At 34.8% G+C, this 19104-nt stretch overlaps 1 protein-coding gene across 3 annotated transcripts in view; it reads left to right on the top strand.

Moving 5' to 3' along the window:
- Positions 1-19104, top strand: part of TBCK (TBC1 domain containing kinase) — a 237560-nt gene that overhangs the window by 199756 nt on the left and 18700 nt on the right. For all 3 annotated transcript variants that reach the window (XR_003520644.2, XM_027598076.2, XM_027598077.2), the window contains exon 25: positions 14498-14657. Coding sequence is in view for 2 of the 3 variants with exons in the window: in XM_027598076.2 (XP_027453877.1) it covers positions 14498-14657 (160 nt within the window). In the remaining variant the exon portion in view is untranslated. The remainder of the gene's footprint in view (positions 1-14497; positions 14658-19104) is intronic.

Here is a 19104-nt window from a genome sequence, read left to right as displayed (position 1 = left end):
TATATGTCCAGTGACTTCTGAGACCTTTTTTCCTTTAAACCCAGAAGCAAGAACAAGTCAGTAGAATCAGAATTTAGAGCTAGAAGCATTCATCAAACCTAACATTCATTCATTCAATAAATATTTACTGGCTGTCTTGATATATTCTAGTAAATAGTGTACCAGAGGTTGAGGATTTGTTGGTGAACAAAATGACAAATTTCCTGCACTCATGAAAACTGCATTTTAATTGGAGAGATAGATAAATACATCTATTGTAAGATCTTAAACAGCAATAAATGCTATATATATAAAAATAAAGCAGGGAAAAAGAGAATTATAAAGTTCTATAAAGTATTCAAGTAAAACCTCTCAAAAAAGATACTTCAGCAGAGCTAAATGATGTAAAGAGGCAGGCTACAAATGATATGAGGAAGAACATTCTAGGCAGAAGAAAGAACAAGGGCAGTGACCCTGGTGTATGAACATGCTTGGCTATTTTGGACCAGTAAAGACACCAGAAGTGTAAGAGATTAAGTCAAAGGAGATAAAATCACTGAAGCCAAGAGAAAGTATAGGATGGTCAGAAGTCTCTGCAGTATGGTTTTAGAGTTAGTAACATGCCCTCAATTCCTTGGATACCTATAATCACTAATTCCTAAAAATCTATAATCCTCAATAATCTACAGCTATGATTAAGTTCCTCCAGTGTACCAAGCATGATGCTAGTTGTATGATGTAGATTCTGCTAATATCTCTATTTTACTGATAAAGAAACTGAGGCTTAAAAAGGCTAAGCAACTTGCCCAAGGCCATACAACTTGGTACAGTCAAACTCATGTTCCTGAGTTTCATGCACCTAGATTTTATGCAAGTGACTATTTGTTCCCTGCATAGGGTTGTTAAGCATAAACAACACAGAGACAAATGAGTGAATATAAATTAATGACTGAATGAGACATGTATTGATTCTAAACTATGTGTTCAAATACTACACACATTCCTTCAAATCTTACACACAAACTGAGCTATTACTTTCAGTGCCTTATATGGGGGGACCTAATCCCTAATAAACAAATCTGCCAATATTTGTCTTTATATAGACGCAGCCACATATTCAAGGAAAACAACTTTTTTTTTTTTTGCCAGTTGAACCCTTTTTTTAATGAATCAGTCAACTATTCAATAATTTATCAAGCATCATATGACAGTTAATTTTATGTGCCAACTTGGCTATGATGTATTCATTCCATAATTGGAAGCCTGTATTTCTCTTATATATTCTTGCCTCCTTGTCATAGATAAACTGACCATATAAGTGGGGGTTTATTTCTGGGCTCTCCGTTTTGCTCCATTGATCTATGTGTCTATTTATGTGCCAATGCCACACTGTTTTGATTACTACAACTTCGTGGTATATCTTAAAATCTGAGATTGTGATACCTCCAGCTTTGTTCTTCTTTCTCAGGATTGCTTTGGCTATTCAGGTTCTTTTGTGGTCCCATACAAATTTTAGTATTATTTGTTCTAGTTTTGTGAAATAATGCTATTGGTATTTTGATAGGGATTACATTGAATCTTTAAATTGTGTTGGGTAGTATGGACGTTTTAACAATATTAATCCTTCCAATCCATGAGCATGGAATGTCTTTCCATTTGTTTGCATCATCTTCAGTTTCTTTCATCAATGTTTTATAGTCTTCAAAAAAGTACAGTACAGGTCCTTCACCTCTTTAAGTTTATTGCTAGGGTTTTTGTGGGGGGGGGTTGGTGCAATTATAAATGAGGTTGTTTTCTTAATTTCTCTTTCTCCTATTTTGTTAATTGTGTATAGAAATGCTACTTATTTCTCAGTATTAATTTTATGTCCTACAACTTTACTGAATTCATTTATTATTTCTAGTAAGTGTTTGATGGAGTCTTTAGGATTTTCTATGTATGGTATTACATCATCCACAAATAGTTACCGTTTAACTTCTTTACCAATATGGATGCCTCTTATTTATTTTTCTTATCTAATTGCTGTGGCTAAGACTTCCAATACTGTGTTTAATAAAAGTGGTGAGAGTGGACATCCTTGTCTTGTTCCTGATCTTAGAGGAAAAGCTCTTAGTTTTTCAACATTGAGTATGATGTTAGCTGTGGGTTTTTCGTAAATGGCCTTTGTTATATTGAGGTATGTTCCCTCCAAACCCACTTTGTTGAGAGTTTTTAATCATGAATGGGTGTTGAATTTTGTCAAATTCTTTTTCTACGTCTGCTGAGATGATCATATGATTTTTATCCTTTGTTTTATTGATGTAGTGTATCATGTTGATTGATTTGCGAGTATTGGATGACACTTGCATTCCCTGAATAAATCCCACTTGACAAAACTGAACTATTTTAAATATTGGAAAGCGAAGTTAGAACACTTTGAGGGAAGCATTTTAGAAAGGCTTTTTTCTACTAAATGACTAATTTAATCTCTTAAAAATATTCTTCTATTGGGGTGCCTAGGTGGCTCAATAGTTCAAACATCTGACTCTTGATTTTGGCTCAGGTCATGATCTCACGGGTTGTGAGATCAAGCCCCCCAGAGGGCTCCATGCTCATCAGGAAGTCTGCTTGAGGGTCTCTCCCTCTGCCCTAACTCCCACTCATGTGTGCTTGCTCTCTTGCTCTCTCCCCCTCCCTCTCTTGCTCTCTAAAATAATAGTCTTCTATTAATTTTTCCAAAAAATTATCACTAGATTCTGGTGTTTTAAAACTTAACAAATGAAAGCCTATTAAATTCCTTATAATATTTTTTTAAGGGAATTATTTTTGTAGAGTAGTTTTTAATTCTGACTAAGGTAAATCTTTGCAATTAAACTCAGATTTATGTGACTTTATCTCTGTTTAATAAATTAATAAATATTTAATACTAGTATACTTTTAAAATAACTTTCTCTTGCCAACAAAATGTAGTCCTATACAGTAGAGAGAAAAACAAAAAAAATCAAAAAAACTCTAACACCTTTTCCTTCTCCCAAGAAAAGTAAGTTATTTTTGAAGGTCATTTATAATATTTTTCAAATTATTTATAGTCTCTGTATATAGCTTTTATCTTCTATTTTGCTTTTATAATAAGATCGTTTAGATAGGAAAATTTGGCTAACACAATTCTTATATCTTCATATAGGTGAAATTTTTTTCGTAATTTGTTCTTTCAGGAGATTAAGAATCTAACATTAAGTTTTATCTCATTTTGTTTACCTATGTAAAATAATTGAAATGATTGTTTATGAAAGGGAGGGGGCAGTTACCCTTCAGCAAATTAAGTTACTGTCTACCAATGAATTTAAGAGTTAGCCTTATCACCCCCTAGAACCCTCCTATGTGTGTAAGGGAGGAAAAGTTTCTTTTTCCTCTACCCTTCTAAGTTCTTGGCTGGGCTTCTGTAAGAGAAGACAAATTAACAAGAGAGAAGCATACAAATTTATTTAATGTAAGTTTTACATGATATGGGAGCCTTCATAAGAAAATGAAGATCTGAAGAAGTGGTTAAACCTGAGAGTTTTTATTCTAGGCTTGACGAAGAGTAGACAGTGACAAGAACATATGATAGGAAAAAATGGGTATGAGTTAAATTTAGTTAAGCTAAAGGAAACTTAGCAAGGCCTGTTTGTTCAGATTCCTTTTACTGTCCCTCTGCCTCAGAGATAAGGATATCCCCATCCTCTGAGTATAGGGAAGGCATCCCTCAGTTGAGAGTTTTATGTCTTGATTCAGGGAAAGGTCAGAAAGTCTTTTCCGCTCATGCCATTTCTCAAATTCCTTCAGCTTAAACTATTCAGTATACCAAGATGCCATATTTTGGGATACTGTACCCTGAAGCCCATTACCTGAAATTCTGCTAAAACTTTAGTCATTTAGCTTATAAGTATTCCCTGTTAAAATATAAATACCCTGCAAGAGATACTATTTTAATCTATTATCAATTTTTGTGATAGTAGGTAAGGAAAAGCATATCAACAGTCTGAGGGAACTAACTCTAACTTCAATGGGGCCCAGTAGTCCAAGTAAGGAATACAGAAAAGGAAAGCTGGAGAACATGAAGACAGACTTTACCCACTTGACAATTAAGACATAATCCCAACTTTCAAATAAGGAGGAAACCTAGAGATAATCTAATCTAAATTCTTAATATTAGAGCTGAACAGCTTATGTCAGAGAAGCTAAACAGCTAAGTTTCTGTTGAAATCATATTTTATTTTTATAAGAAAGAAACATGAAATGTTAATCTAGGCAAAGGTTCAGGTCAGTTACTTTGTTCTAATACATAACAGGGATTTCAGAGCAAACAGTAACTGCATATTTTTTTGACAAAAGAGATTTTAATGAAATTAGCATTTATAGAGATAAAGGTTACTCACAATACTTAAAAGTTAATTCACCAAAAAACTACAGCAATTCCAAAATGGTATGCAGCTAATATAACACAGTTTTCAAAAATAGAAAACAAAAATGAACCAAAAAAAAAAAAAAGTGAATTCTAAAAGCTACCATTAGAGTGGAACATTTTTTATACACTACTCTCTAACAGACTAGAGGAACATTCAATAACCACAAAGTCTTGAGCAAAACAGTTGATGAGCTGGACCCAGTGACACAGAGCACTGCTGGCTGCAAACATTCTTTTCAGGCTTGCATAAAACACTTCTAAAAATTGACCATATACAGGGCCAAAAACCATATCCAAACATTTCAAAAAATTAATACAATTCTATAAAGACAATGAAGCTTGGTTACAATCAATAACAAAAGCATTAAAAATACAACATATGGTAGAAATATATAAACACATTTGAAACAATCGATGTCAAACTACACACTGCAGTGTAAATTAAATATTTATTATTGAAAATTAACAAAATTACTAATTATCCAAACTTTGTTAGAGATTCAGCTCTAGCAGTACAGAGATAGCCAAAGCTTCAAATGCTTACATAATAGAAGAAAGTCTGAAAAATGGGTTATGCATTTTTAAAAAGATTTATTTATGCATTTCAGAGAGAGAGAGCATGAGCAAGAGGGGCAGAGAGAGAGAGAGAGAGAGAATCTCAAGCTGACTCCACACTAACCGCAGAGCCTGATGCAGGGTTCAATCTCACCACCCTGAGATCACAACCTGAGCAGAAACCAAGAATCCCAAGCTGAACCAACCGTGCCACCCAGGCGCCCCTGGGCTATGCATTTGATTTGAGGTAGGAAAAGAATAATAAACACAGGGGCACCTGGGTGGCTCAGTAGGTCAAGCCTCTGACTCTTGATCTCAGCCTAGGTATTGATCTCAGGATAGAATTCAAGCCCCGCCTTGGGTTCCATGTGGGTGTGGAGCCTTGAAGACTACCTCTCTCTACTGTCCTCACTCTTTTTGTTCCAACCATGAGATCAGACTGGGTGTAGAGAGTGAATAACCCATTGTGCTCAGGTTCTTATAGTTCCCCAGTACTGCGTCTTTATATAAGTTTCTCTAAGAGGAGTCCAGAAGGTCCACTCTTCCAAGGTGAAGTCCACAGCCACAACACCAAAAGTCACAATCCAAATAATCCAAATAATCACACATGTGCTGGCTTGAATCAAGGAACATCATCAATGTTCACAGAACAGCCAGGGGCACCAGGGTCTTGAGAACCGCAGGGCTCGGGGCTCGGCAACCTGCCTTGCTCGGCGGAAATTCGCTTCCTCTAGTCCTTTAATGCCCTCCTTGCGTCCGGGCCTTCCTTGCACGCGGCCTCACCGGACTCAGGTTCAGCCGCATGACGACCATCACGAGTTGCCCTGTGAGGCGCTGAGCAACCCCAATAATTGCATATTTTAAAGAGGCAATAGAATGTGTTTCTCATATAGTGGCATAAATTTTATAAGTAATGTTAATAACTTCAAAGATAATACACAAGCCGAACTGTTGTTTTCTTTAATACTTCTAAATAGAGTTTCATATTTCTAGAGTTCATATTAAGAGGTCTTAGTCATGTAAATGTGGGACCAACTGATATTATCTGTAAACAGAAATACTTTGAAGGAATATTATTCTCATATCCTTGTTTTTTCAGCTTTATTTGTAAAGCACTTACTTTTTTTAGTATCAGAAGCTATAGGAAAGACCTCAGGCCTAATTTTTTTAATTTGAAAAACACATAAACTCAGTTGTTTTTATTATTATACCACATTATTCATCCTTAGTCAATGCTAGTATTGCTCTTGTCTCTGTGTCCTGAAGAATTAGTTTCTAAAAATTTCTTCAGAATAATTTAGAGATACTTGTGTTCAGAGCAGAATAGATATTAAGGAGGTTTAGTAAGATTTTTTTCATTCCATTTGGGTCTAGGTTCAAGCTACCTGAATTAAAATTTCTAGCTAGTTGTATTCCCCTATCTGAATAGACCTTGCATAATATGGGACAAAATGGTAGCCACTGCTGGAATGTCTACACTGTCTGGATCAATAGTGAGTTGTGTAAGGTACATTACCTGTTGAAGAGCTCCCATTTGTTCTGAGACCCATCCATAGCCCCAGTTCCTGAGTGCCATGTAGTCTCATTCAATCAGCCAGTCAATCCTGATTGATGACCTATTTTGCCAGGCAATGGGGAAACAGAGTTAAGTCAGAATGCTTGCTGACCAGGAGTTCACAGTCTTATGGCTAAGAGAGACACATTAAATAGATAATTACAATACAGTATGAAATGGTCTATGTTTGAGGCACACCCAGGAGACCAAGGGAATATAAGGATGGTCACCCAAACCAGGTGATACCGGAGATGGGTCTTGAAAGAGAAATAGAAGTTACCCCAGGAATGAAGAGGAAAAGGACATTTTAGACTGAAAAAAAAAAAAAACCCAAACATACTGTATGAGTGCACAGAGAGGATGAGAAGGACACATTCAGGAAATTACAGGTACTCTGGATATGCGTGGCTAGAATGCATGAGGGTAGAAAATGACACTACAGTAGGCAAAGGCAGCTTCATGGAGAATGTAACATGCTAAGAAATTTGGGTTTTATTCCAAAGACTATGAGAAAGTATTAAAGAATTTTAATCAGATAAGTAGCATGCTTGCATTTGTATTTTGTAGGGATTTATGCAGTGTGGAAGAAGATAAGAGCAGAGGTAATGGTGCAGGCAAGGCCAGAAGGATGGGATCACCCAGATATTTGATGTGCATAAATATTTCTCCATATTTGCAATCACAAAGGGTGGGATCTTTAACTTTGTCCTAAAATAAATCATTTTTAGTGAACCCTTTGGGTCAATACCCATGCTGGAGAAAATCCAGAGAAATGTGTTTTGTTGCTGTTCTTTTCCCTTTTCTCTTAACTATGTATTAAAAAAGATAATTCTGTATCATGGCAACTGCAAGTATTAATAGATGGTGGTGCCACTAGCTAGGAAGGCCAGGAGATTTGATGCTGACACAAGTTATTCTAGGTTTGACACAGTTCTGAAATTCATTTACTCAGTAAATATATAACATGTATTCTAAGCACTGTATTAAAGCATTATAAGAGTTCCATAGATGAGATAAATACAGATCCTATAAATTGTTTAAAGTCTTAATGGAAGTCAAGTACGTTAGCATTAGTATGTTTTATACAAGATCAAACTGCTGTCATGAGAGATGTACAGATACTGTGGGAAGGAAAATTTTCATGGAGGAAACACCTGAAGGATGGATAAGGTTTGAACCCTCAAAAAAATGGAGAAAAGGCTTTTAGGTAGAGAAAGCTGCAGAAGCTAGACAGGACATATACTGGAAACAGTATGTGATTTGGTTTGGTTGGAAGTGAAGTAGTTAGTTCTTATTCATGAGGGCTCAACTGAGAAATTTGGGCTTTGTCCTATGTCCTGTGAAAGTTTTCTCAACAAGGTTGTGATAATCAGAACTTTGTTTTTAAAATTTTAATCTAACAATATTGTGAATATAATGGATTTCCAAGAGAAAAGATAAGAATTGAAGAAAACAAAAAGCTACGACAATAGTCTGCACTCAAGGGAATAAGTGTCTGAAATAGGCAAATGGTTATGGGAATCTAATAGATAGGAGGATGGGATTTATTAGAGCTCTAGAATGTTGGATGTTGCCACTGATGAGATTTAAACTGATTTGGTGGATGGTGATGCCATTCATAGAAAGCAGCAACAGATTTAGCAAGGAGAAATGGTGATCTCTAAAGATATAATTTTATATTGATCAATGCTATTTAGTTACACTATATATGAGGAAACTATGGGCTTAATTCTATATTCACTTTTGGCTATTGATATACTAAAGGTATAGCCTTTACTTTGGACTCTATAACACTAATTATAATTAGTTAACATGGCAACCAAACAAGCCAACAGAGTGGTTTGATGAAATCCTGGTGTGCTTTGTATATAGAGGTATGAAGTCATTAAGTGTGGTACCCAGCAAAAATGCTGTGCTCTTTTAGGGTTTAGAAAAATATGAGATTGTTTCTGTGTTAAATTTTGAGCTGTTAGATATTTTAAAGCAATTATTAAATCCTTTTATGAAGTAAACAATCTTTCTAGACTATGAACCTATTTAATATACCATATTATTTTTAGAAGGATATTCTTCTATCTGCTTGATTGATGTATGGTGCATCTACTTGCAATATTTGTGATATAGACTGACTTATAAATATAGGAAGGTATTCATATCTTAGAAACCTAGAAGATGATGCATGTCATCTTTATCTGTTAATACTGTTCTAACAATCCAACTCTTTTGTCACAGACATTTTAAAGTATTTGTTCTGACCTATTTGTACATTGGATTACCACATTTTGTTTAATGTGAAAATTTATTTTTGTTATAAGCACACATTTGAATGCTTTTTGGTAATGCCTACCAAATGGAATGTTGAGCTGAATGCTGTTTTTGGGGAAAGGAACAGCATACTGCAAGATAGGGTAAGGTCACCAGTTGCCAATGAAAAATCATGTTTACTAGAATATATCACAGAATGCAATCAGTGTAGTAAACCACTTGATTCAAATACCTGACTAGGTGACTACTATAATAACTGTTTTTATAGCTACTGTTGTTCCATAGTAGAGGTTTCATTGTAATTACTGATGATTTCTTTAATCATGTCCTTTATCTTTTAAATCTTTCAAGTATGTCGTCAAAAATCATAATAGTAAAAATGTTTTATGAACACTGAAAGGTTAAAAAGTTACTGTTTATGAGTGCCATTGCCACTTTTGCCAAAACCGATCTGAAAATTGTGATGGACATTGTTATGCTATAAAGATGTATATATGATTGGAGCTAATTACCACATAAATACTTTGGCTTCTATTGCCTAACTAGATTCTGAACTAATTACTATGAAGCTGAAACCTTTTAAGGTCTTAGTTTCTAGAATAGCAGAGTGCCTGGCTGTTGGGTAGTGTACTCACTACAGAACCTCTTTACATGTGGGTATTGTTTACCCCATATCTATGTTCATGCTGACAAACAGTGGCTTTTTTAAATACAAAAGGCAAATGCAAAGGATCCAGATTTTTTTCTAGAATATGAGGGAAGCCGTGAAGTGACACTCACAATCCTAAAATATGTCTTGTTGCATGCTCATCTCTAATACTGCCTTATATTAAGAACCTATACATACTTGTCATCCACTGCAGTACAATGAAATAAAACTATAGTTCTTGGAGCATGGAGAAAGTGCTTATCTCAGATGTGTATTCTCTATCATTTTGCTCTCCTTGCCATATTTTGCCCATGACTAATCAGAGTCAACTTTGAGAGTTAGAGTCACTATATGTCAGAAACTGCCTTCTATCTCACTTTTATTCTGTCCAATTAACACAAAATATACAGAAATCTGTTCTTCACTCCATTTTCAGATACCTAATATTTTATTATGATTATGGAGGACTCAGAAAGTAAAAACAGTATTCTACTATCTACCTTTACAATATAATATGGTAGCTTCTCACATGTTTAAGAAATTGTATAAGGGAGTTCTGCTTCATCATATGATGTCTGTTTCACATGAGAATTTCTAATGTAGATAGAGGAACTTAATTACCAAGGAAGCGAGATCCTTAAATCGAAATTGTCTTCATTGTTCAACCATGTTCATGGTAAATGTATTAATATATAACTAGGCCAATCTCATTCTCTGCTATTTGCCAGTAATGTAATTAAGGATAGATATTTAGAGGTTTGACCACCCTACAAGCATTCATGCTTACCTAATCTTACTTGCACTAGAAGTTTTATGACAAGCAAGTTCTTGGATGAGTGCTTTTAAATGTTTTCCAGGACTTTTTGATTGAACAAAACTAAGAATAGGGGAAGTGTGGTTTAAAGTTTTACTTCTGTTGTGCCTTATCTTTCAAAATGTTAAGATAGCCTAAAAAGGGTTTGGAATAGTTTTTGTATTTTGTATTATAATTTTCTTCTTCCAAAAAAGTCTCTGCTGCCATCATATTTTGTCAACCATTTGAACATTTAATATAGATTTTTTTAAATCAAACTATAAAGCACAACCAACAGAAAATTCTAGGATAGTAACAAGTTTATGACTTACATCTGTGACTAAAAAGCAATTTGGACTGAAATCTTTAAAAGCACATAAGAAATTGGTGATACTGAGTTCACAAAATCATCTAGATGCTCCTCTATAATTTAGATACAGATTTTAGATATTGGGTATTTGGGTACAAATGAGTACTTTTTAAAGCCAAATATTTATAGACTTTATCTTGTAAAATAAAGATTATTTTTAGAGTCACCAATTTTCTAATATGTAACAACAAATTTTGTATAACAGACACTCAAATGTAACTTACATTATAAAGCTTAACACAGTCTAAGCATTGTCTTTTATCTTTTATTTCTGATTTTCAAGGAAGAGAATCTGATTGGCTCAGCCTGCATCAGATATCCACTTTCACCCTTCCCTTCCCTACTATCCTGTCAGGCATGATTGTGGAAGGATCATCTGATACAAACATGACAATCTAGGCTCACCCTTTCTTGGGAACAGTAGTTGAGACTCTCTAAAACAAGAAAGTGGGAGGTGGGCAAACAACCTAAATATTTCTAGGATAGATTTGTATTGTTTTTGCTACTGTAAAAGCACTGGAAAGAAAATATGTTCACAGTTGATAAGGGCTGTTTGATAAACACCGAAACTCTGGCAACTGATTCAGCCTGGCAGATGTAGAATCATTTGCTGAGAATATTTGAGTTGTTAGGTTCTTAGTTTGTGGTATCCAAATTTTTCATTTTAAGGTATGTCCTAACTGAAGATAAAAGTACTATCAGAATATTTGAGTTGTTAGATTCTTTAGTTTGTGGTATCCAAATTTTTCATTTTAAGGTATGTCCTAACTGAAGATAAAAGTACTATCAGAGTAATTATATGCTGAGAACAAAGCCCTGACTGTTCATGAAAACTGCAGTTGAGAATAATGAATAATTTTAAATGTTTGAGAAACTAGTGCTGATGAAATCCAGGGGTGATCTGCCCATGATCATAAATTCTTTGTCCATTCTAGAAGACTCTAACTAAACAATGTACACTGGGACGCTAATGTTTACTTTACCTCTCTTTTTATTTTTCAAAACTTGTAGTTCTTTCCTGCATTATTAATGCCAAATGCTTTTCTTTGAAGAAAAAATGATGAAGCAGCAACTGACTAGAAAATTTCAAATGTAAGATATGTGGTCAATCTTCACCATCATTCTTGAGAGTAGGAGCCTCAATTTCTCCTCTCACCATTAATGAGAGAGAAAGAGACAGGCAGAGAAACAGAAAAAGAGAAGTAAAATTCTAAAGACGAAACTACAAACTGGGGTAATTGAGAAACTGTCATGTCAATAAATAATTATAATTTTTCCCGTTCTATAGTGATGACTAATGAGTTTTGGGAGGGGGGAATATTAGTTGCTTGTGGCATAACTGTTTAAAACTATGACTCTTCCATTTTTTAAAAGACGTCTAGGGGAAATGCCTCTATTGGACACATAAATATCCCTTCCATGGTCATCAAGCAGTGATTGTTAAGGGAGGGAAGACAGATTGCCTGGACTTCTTATAAACTAGTCTTCACATTCACTCTCCTTCTAGCCTTTCTTTACATTGTTGCCAAAGTACAAATGTGATTTGTTACTTCTCTGCTTAAAATACTTTCTGATTTTTATTGTTCTAGGATAAAGACTAATACTATCAACATGACCTACAAGGCCTTGCTTTGTCTGGCCTCTGTATTCATTTCCAAGCTCATCTTATCTCATGCTATACTTTGCTCTCTAAATTCTGCTGACACTGGCCTTCCTTTATTTCTCCTTGTGAGCCATGTGCCTCCCCTCTATAAGCCTAACATTCTGCCTGAAATGTTTATCCAACCCACCTCCATTCCATCCCTTTGCCTAATTAAGTTTTATTAATTCTTCCAATTTTAACTCAGCTATCACTTGCTTTCTCAGTGAAAACCTTCCCTGTCCTCCCCAAGTTGATATATCCTATCAGAGTATCCTATCCATCTCTTTCAGAACAGTTTTCACAGTTGTTTTATGTTTATTTGAAGAGTTATTTGATTAATAGCAACATTTAAGAATATCTTCCTCAGACACGTGGGTGGCTCAGTTGGTTAAGTGCCTTCGGTTCAGGTCATGATCTCAGGGTCCTGGGAAAGAGCCCCACATCGGGCTCCCTGCTCAGCGGGGAGCCTACTTCTCCCTCTGCCTCTGCCTCTCCCCCCTACTTGTGTGCATGCTCTCTTTCTCTCTCTCTCAATCTCTCTAAAATAAATAAAAATCTTTAAAAAAAGAACATCTTCCTCTATAGACTCTATATGAAGAATTATCTTTTTAATTGTACTTTTAAATTATTTGGGGGGGTGTATATTTTTTTTTTAAGATATATGGGCCTTTATTTTTAAAATTTCTGTGGCAAATTTGGAGAGTACAGGAAGCACAATGTGTTAAACATCATAACATTTATTGACAGGAACAGATATTACTGACAGATAATAAATAATAACATTAAATGGGATCTCACATTTCAAACAAATTTAAATACCTTGAGAATAGTTAGAAGACTAAGTTCATAATAATTATTTAATCTACCTCTCTGGTTTTATCATCTACCACTTCTTGAAATATACTATGCCTTAGTTGGGGGCATATATATATATTTTTTTTTACTTTAAGATCATATGATATTACTAAATATTTTAAATTAATATATGCTTTTAATTCCAAAATTAAAATACTCAAACCATATGAACTCTTCTAAAGTGCATATATAATAACACATTACCCCCTTAGAGAACATGAAATTGGAAAGAATGGAAATGTCAACTAAGTTCACTTGAGAAATAGCCAAGAACAAAAGGGTTTCCAATCAATGCTAATGACCTAACAACTCTAAAGAGAGTCCTGCTTAGCAGTCACTTGCCCAAAGTAGATAGGTTTTGCAGTATCAAGTTAGATCTGAGAACTTCTGATTGACTATATTACTTTCAGAGCTGTAAAATAATCATGGTTATAATAATGAACTGAAAGCAATGAATATTGTGCAACCCATGGGATTGCCATTGATTTGCTGCATCCTGATCACTTTTGCAATACTTCATTTAATCAGGAAAATCTTTAAAAAAAAAAAAAAGATTTATTTATTTGACAGAGAGAGAGAGCACAAGCAGGGGGAGGGAGAGGGAGAAGCAGGGTTTCCCCTTGAGTGGGGAGCCCAATGCGGGGCTCAATCCCAGGACCCAGAGATCATGACCTGAGCCGAAGTCAGATGCTTGACCAACTGAGCCACCCAGGCGCCCCTCAGGAAAGTCTTCTCTAAATTTTCCACTCATCTTCCTTTCTTTTTTCCATTCCATTTTCATATTTAACTTTTTTTTTCCTTAGCGGTACCTTACTTCATTTAGATAAAATACTCACGTGAGCATTCAAGATGTTAAGAACCGTCAGGGGAAAAAAAAAAAAAAAAACCAGAAGTAAAACTAATGAATCACTGAAATAGTAATTAGTAAAAGCTTATTGTGCACATACCAAAAAAGAGTCTACAAATCAGGAGCACTCAAACAAAAACATGGAGTGAGGCTCAAGGGTATATTGTTATAAAGCAGCTTATACAATGTGGAGGCAGTGACTTTATTTTTCAGTTTATTTATATTTTTTATTTTCTGAAAATTTTAGAATTTTCTTAAATGAAAGGGAATTGGTTAGGGATTACCTCATATCAATTTGGGGCAACAATTTAAGTTTTGTTTATGATTTTCAGAGGCATAAGAAGTGACCAAGGTTAAGTTAGCTTCACTTGTCTTGCAAAATAAACCAAACTAAACTTTGCTTGTATGACTAAACTAGTTTTCCCTGCTCAGGGAATTTTTAAATCTGGTTTCTGTTTGTATTTGATTTTAATGTACTATCTTCTGTGAATCGATTCCCTCTGTGAGTTTCCCTCACACACTCAAGTCTACACACAAGTAATTTTTCCTTAATCTTCTCAGTTTTATTCGGGGTCATATTTCAGGAAGCATCAACATTCCATTTAGTGCTGCCTTCACTACCGAAGGAGAGCTTACCCAGGGCCCTTTCACTGCTGTGCTCCAGAGCTTCAAAGGGAAGGTCATTGTCATCGTGGGGCATGTGGCAAAGCACACAGCAGAGGTAAGTGTACTTAGAAACATCATATGCACATAATGATGTGTTATCTACCTGTCTATCATAATGGTTTGTCTAAGAGTATATTTCTTCAGGAGTTGGTCACAAATCAAATGAGCTTTGAAGTTCTGACTATATTCTTACACTGAAGAGTTTGTTCACCTTTTCCCAGTAAAAGAATTAACGCTTTTTCCTCGGTGTGCAACATGAAGATCAGCAGTAAACTTAGAAAGATCCAAATGATAACCTAAGATGTTTTCTTGTTTTTGTTTTTGTTTTTGAACTTCTTTCTGAAATTGCACAGAAGTAGCTTCAATACCTTCCATGGGAGAAGCACACCGGGGCTTGATTGGGGGCTCTGAAAGCTGATCATGATAGAATTTATTGGATCTGGGGATTTTGTTTACTATAGGCTCAAAGCTTTTTGATGATAGAGAATTCAGGAAAGGATACCAACTTTCAGATACAAGGAGTATATGAAAAAGTAAAATGTCTTCCCTCTTCCCTGACCATGTTCTTAGCAAACTGAAAATAAAACAAAGAGTAGCTTATAGAGATCAAAAATATCACTTATTTTTTATAAAAGACAAGTTGGAGAATATAGTTTAAGATGAGAGCCAAATGGGGCTTGCTCACAAATCCCCCAGGATTGGTGAACATATCCAGATGTAGGCAACATTGAACCAGGACAGTCCCTTTTTCTAAAGGGAAGGAAGAATCTGCTCCTGGAAAAGTACCAGAGGTAGTTTGCTCCATGCAGGTAGCTTATTCCCAAAAGGAAGAAGGGCAAGGCAGAGCCTTCCCAAATTTACCAATCAAATGAATCAGTCCTCCACTACTCTGGGCAGAGTGAATAGAGGGACAAAAAGAAAGTTAGGAATATACTTAGAAAAATTATTTCTCAAAGAAATCAGCAGTGGAGATAAAGTATTCCCCCTCTAATATGTATATTCTTTAATGTCTATATATACTGAATAATCTAGAAATCTAGTCAGATGAGAACTTTAAAACTTTTGGTCATAGACCATTTTAAGCATTCAGTAATCCTTGTCTCAGAAGTACAGGGCTAATGGTAACAATGGTTTTTGACACTAAATGAAGGTCAGCCTTGATGAGGAAGCTTAACTGAACATACTAAAGAAGTATCTGAGTGGATATTAGTTATGTCATATCTCACTCACCCCCTCTTTTATATAATTATATCTGGCATCTAACAGGGAACAATTTAAATACACCTATTTCAGAGAAAGTCAGTATACAAAATGACAAACGTGCAATTTTAAGTAAAAGAGGACATTTTAGAACTAAAGTCATGGTGTCTAAATTGTTTTTATGTACGCTGTTAGACAATAATTACTATTCTTATTTTACTACTACCATTATGCTGCTGCTACATTAAACTATATTGCCATAGCATTCCAATGAAAAATATCGATTTTCAATTATAATGCATATCAATACATTCCAGCCACAGAAATACTTTTGAAAAGCACATATTTCTGGGTTCCAAGTAATAGACAGCCTTAGGAAGAAATCCTTACAATGATAATAATCCCAGTTATTGACTGGTCTTTGTAAGTAGCAAGTACTTTTCATATGTTATTTCATTCTTCTCAACATTCTTCTATGAGGGAGGCATTATTCTATGCATTTTACATATGAGAAAAACTTAGACTCAAACTTTAATTTGCCTGTCTGAGAGCCAGAATTGAAACATGAGTCCATATGAACTCTACAGGCCGTCCCCTTAACTCAGTAAATTCTTAAGGCTTTTGAGTCTGAATGCTGCCATTGGTCCTGTTTTTTGTATGTTTGTTTTTTCAGTAGGCTTATTCTGACTTTTTACTGATCCCAGTAGTTCTTCCCAGTGTATGAAACCAAGACCTGAAATAAACTTTTATGCTGTTCAGGCTAACAAGCTTAAGCCTCTATTTTTATAAAGCATTCACCATTTGGAAGATGGTTATCTAATAATAGACCCTGTGTGATTTAATCTTCTTAAATATGCCACATGTTTTCAAGCATCCTACTCAATGTACTAATCTCTAGAATTGTGTTCTAATTTTACCATAAAGGTTAAAACAGATATATAAATAAATAGATAACTAATTTATTTCATTAAATAATCAATTATAAAGCATTTGTCATTTGTTATATGCAAAACACTGAAATTCTATAGTCTGTCATAGTGCAAATAAATTTAAAAGTTCAAAATACGAAGGAAATCTGGAAGCATGAATATTCAGATGAAATAACAATATATGATAATAAAAGTAATAAATGAAGAGCCATCACATTATGAATAAATTAGCCAATGTCTTCCTTATCAGAAACCAGATACTATTTCATGAAAAATTCCTTCTTCAAACTGCATGGTCATTAGTGCCTGTAGACAACAGTGACTGAACATATTGTATGTTCAGCTATTCATGCTTCAATCCAACATCAGGAAATTATTTTTGAGAAACAAATGAAGTATTTGTATAGGAATGTATCTTAATAATTTTTCTCACCATGGGACTTAAAAGAACTTCAGATATTTATTGGCTTATGCTGTTCCATCATCTTTTTATCTGCTGTACATATCTGTATGACTTTACTAATGCTTCTCCACCACCACCCATGTAAGTTGGAAGCATCTCAATTTAAAATCTGTTTACTGGAATTCTATGTATCTATGGTTGTGGATAGCTTCCATTTGCTCCGCCTTTCATTCTAGATCCATTCTCCACGCTTCTTCACTCTGCTGTCTGCCTTAGGAGGCTGGCTTCCGTGTTCTCTGGCTTCTAGTTGTTGAGCTAATGGGGAATTCTGACAAGTAATGGGAGGGAAAGAGTCAAGGATATTTATCCCCATGTATTCTTTCCTCAAAAATTATCTCAGGTTTGCTGTATTCCTCTACTGAAGGTTAACACTTATCTCCAGAAAACATTCTCTAACTGCTCTTTTTCCAGCCCCTAATCCGTTTGGCTCTAGGGGTGAAATGCAAATGACCAATAAGCCCAAGAAAAGATAGTTGACATCATTAGTCTTTAGTGAAATTCAAATCAAAACCACAATGAGATACCACTTCACACCCAGCTGTTGGCAAGGATATGGAGAAATTAAAAAGAAATTCTGGCTCAAGGCTGGTAGGAACGTAAAATGATGCAACTTCTATAGAAATCAGTTTAACAGTTTGGCAGTTCCTTCAAAACATAAATGTAGTATTACATTACGACCAGCAATTCCATTGTTATGTAGATACCCAAAAGAACAGAAATAGAATAGAATAGAATACAAGAGCTCAGATACATAACTTGTATGCCAGTGTTTATAGCACCATTATAGCCAAAAGGTGAAAACAACCCAAGTATCTATCAACAGATGAATGAATAAACAGAATGTGGTATATACATATAGTATAATATTATTCAACCTTAAAAAGGAATGAAGTTCTGATACATGCTACAACATGGATGAACTGTAAAAACATCATATTAAGCTGGAATAAGCCAAACACAAAAGGACAAATATTCTTTGATTCCACTTAAATGAACCATCTAGAATAGGCAAATTCATGGAGACAGAAAGTAAATTAGTGTTCTTAAGGGCTGAGAGAGGAGAGAAGGGGAGTTTTTCTTAATGGGTACAGAGTTCTATTTGAGATGATAAGAAATTTTGGAAATAACTAGTGGTGACAGTGAATGTACCTAATGCCACTGAATTGTACACTTAAAAATGGTTAAAATAGCAATTTTTAGAAAGTTCTAGGGTTTGATATGTTCAGACTATCCTGTCCACAGTTCACCTGAGCCCTACAGTTTCTGGTCAAACAGTAGTGGAGATTCTTTCATAAGAGCTCTTCTGATCAGGGCTCATCTTTTTCCCTTGTAAGTATTAACATACACACACACAAACACAGTAATTTCCAAGCAAGTAACAGATTTTCTTCTAAGTTGAAATCAGTGCCCTGCAGCTGGCAGAGTCCTATTTTGAAAAGATTAAGAGAGCCCGAGTTGAATGCTGTGAAAAGGAAGCAGAGGTGCCAATTCTAGTTATAGAAGTTACAAATTATCTTTGCAAAAGTTTATGGTTTTTATGTCAAACCCATATTTGGACTAGGGGATTTTTTACTTACAAAACAGTAGATGCTGATTGTAATTTTTCCAGTTTTACATCTCCTGTTAAGATCTAGTACAAGAGCTAGACTGAAAATCCAACAAATAAAAATAGTAAGTAAAATAGACTATAGCTTAATAAAAAGGCTCTCATATTTCATTTAACAAGTAGCAAAATATCACTGAGCAACTACAAGAAAGAAAAAAAATGAGCCACTTATCTAGTGTGTGACAGTATCAAAATCACCCATTTGACATACAAATGAGGACCAGAGTGTCTCTTGTAATACAAATATGACGGATTTACTCTATAATGGCCAAGTGTATTGAATATATTATCTAAAATTACATAG

The sequence above is a fragment of the Zalophus californianus genome, chromosome 2 (genome assembly GCF_009762305.2).
Source record: "Zalophus californianus isolate mZalCal1 chromosome 2, mZalCal1.pri.v2, whole genome shotgun sequence".
Classification (NCBI taxonomy): Eukaryota; Metazoa; Chordata; class Mammalia; order Carnivora; family Otariidae; genus Zalophus; species Zalophus californianus.
This window is presented reverse-complemented; position numbering and strand designations above follow the sequence as displayed.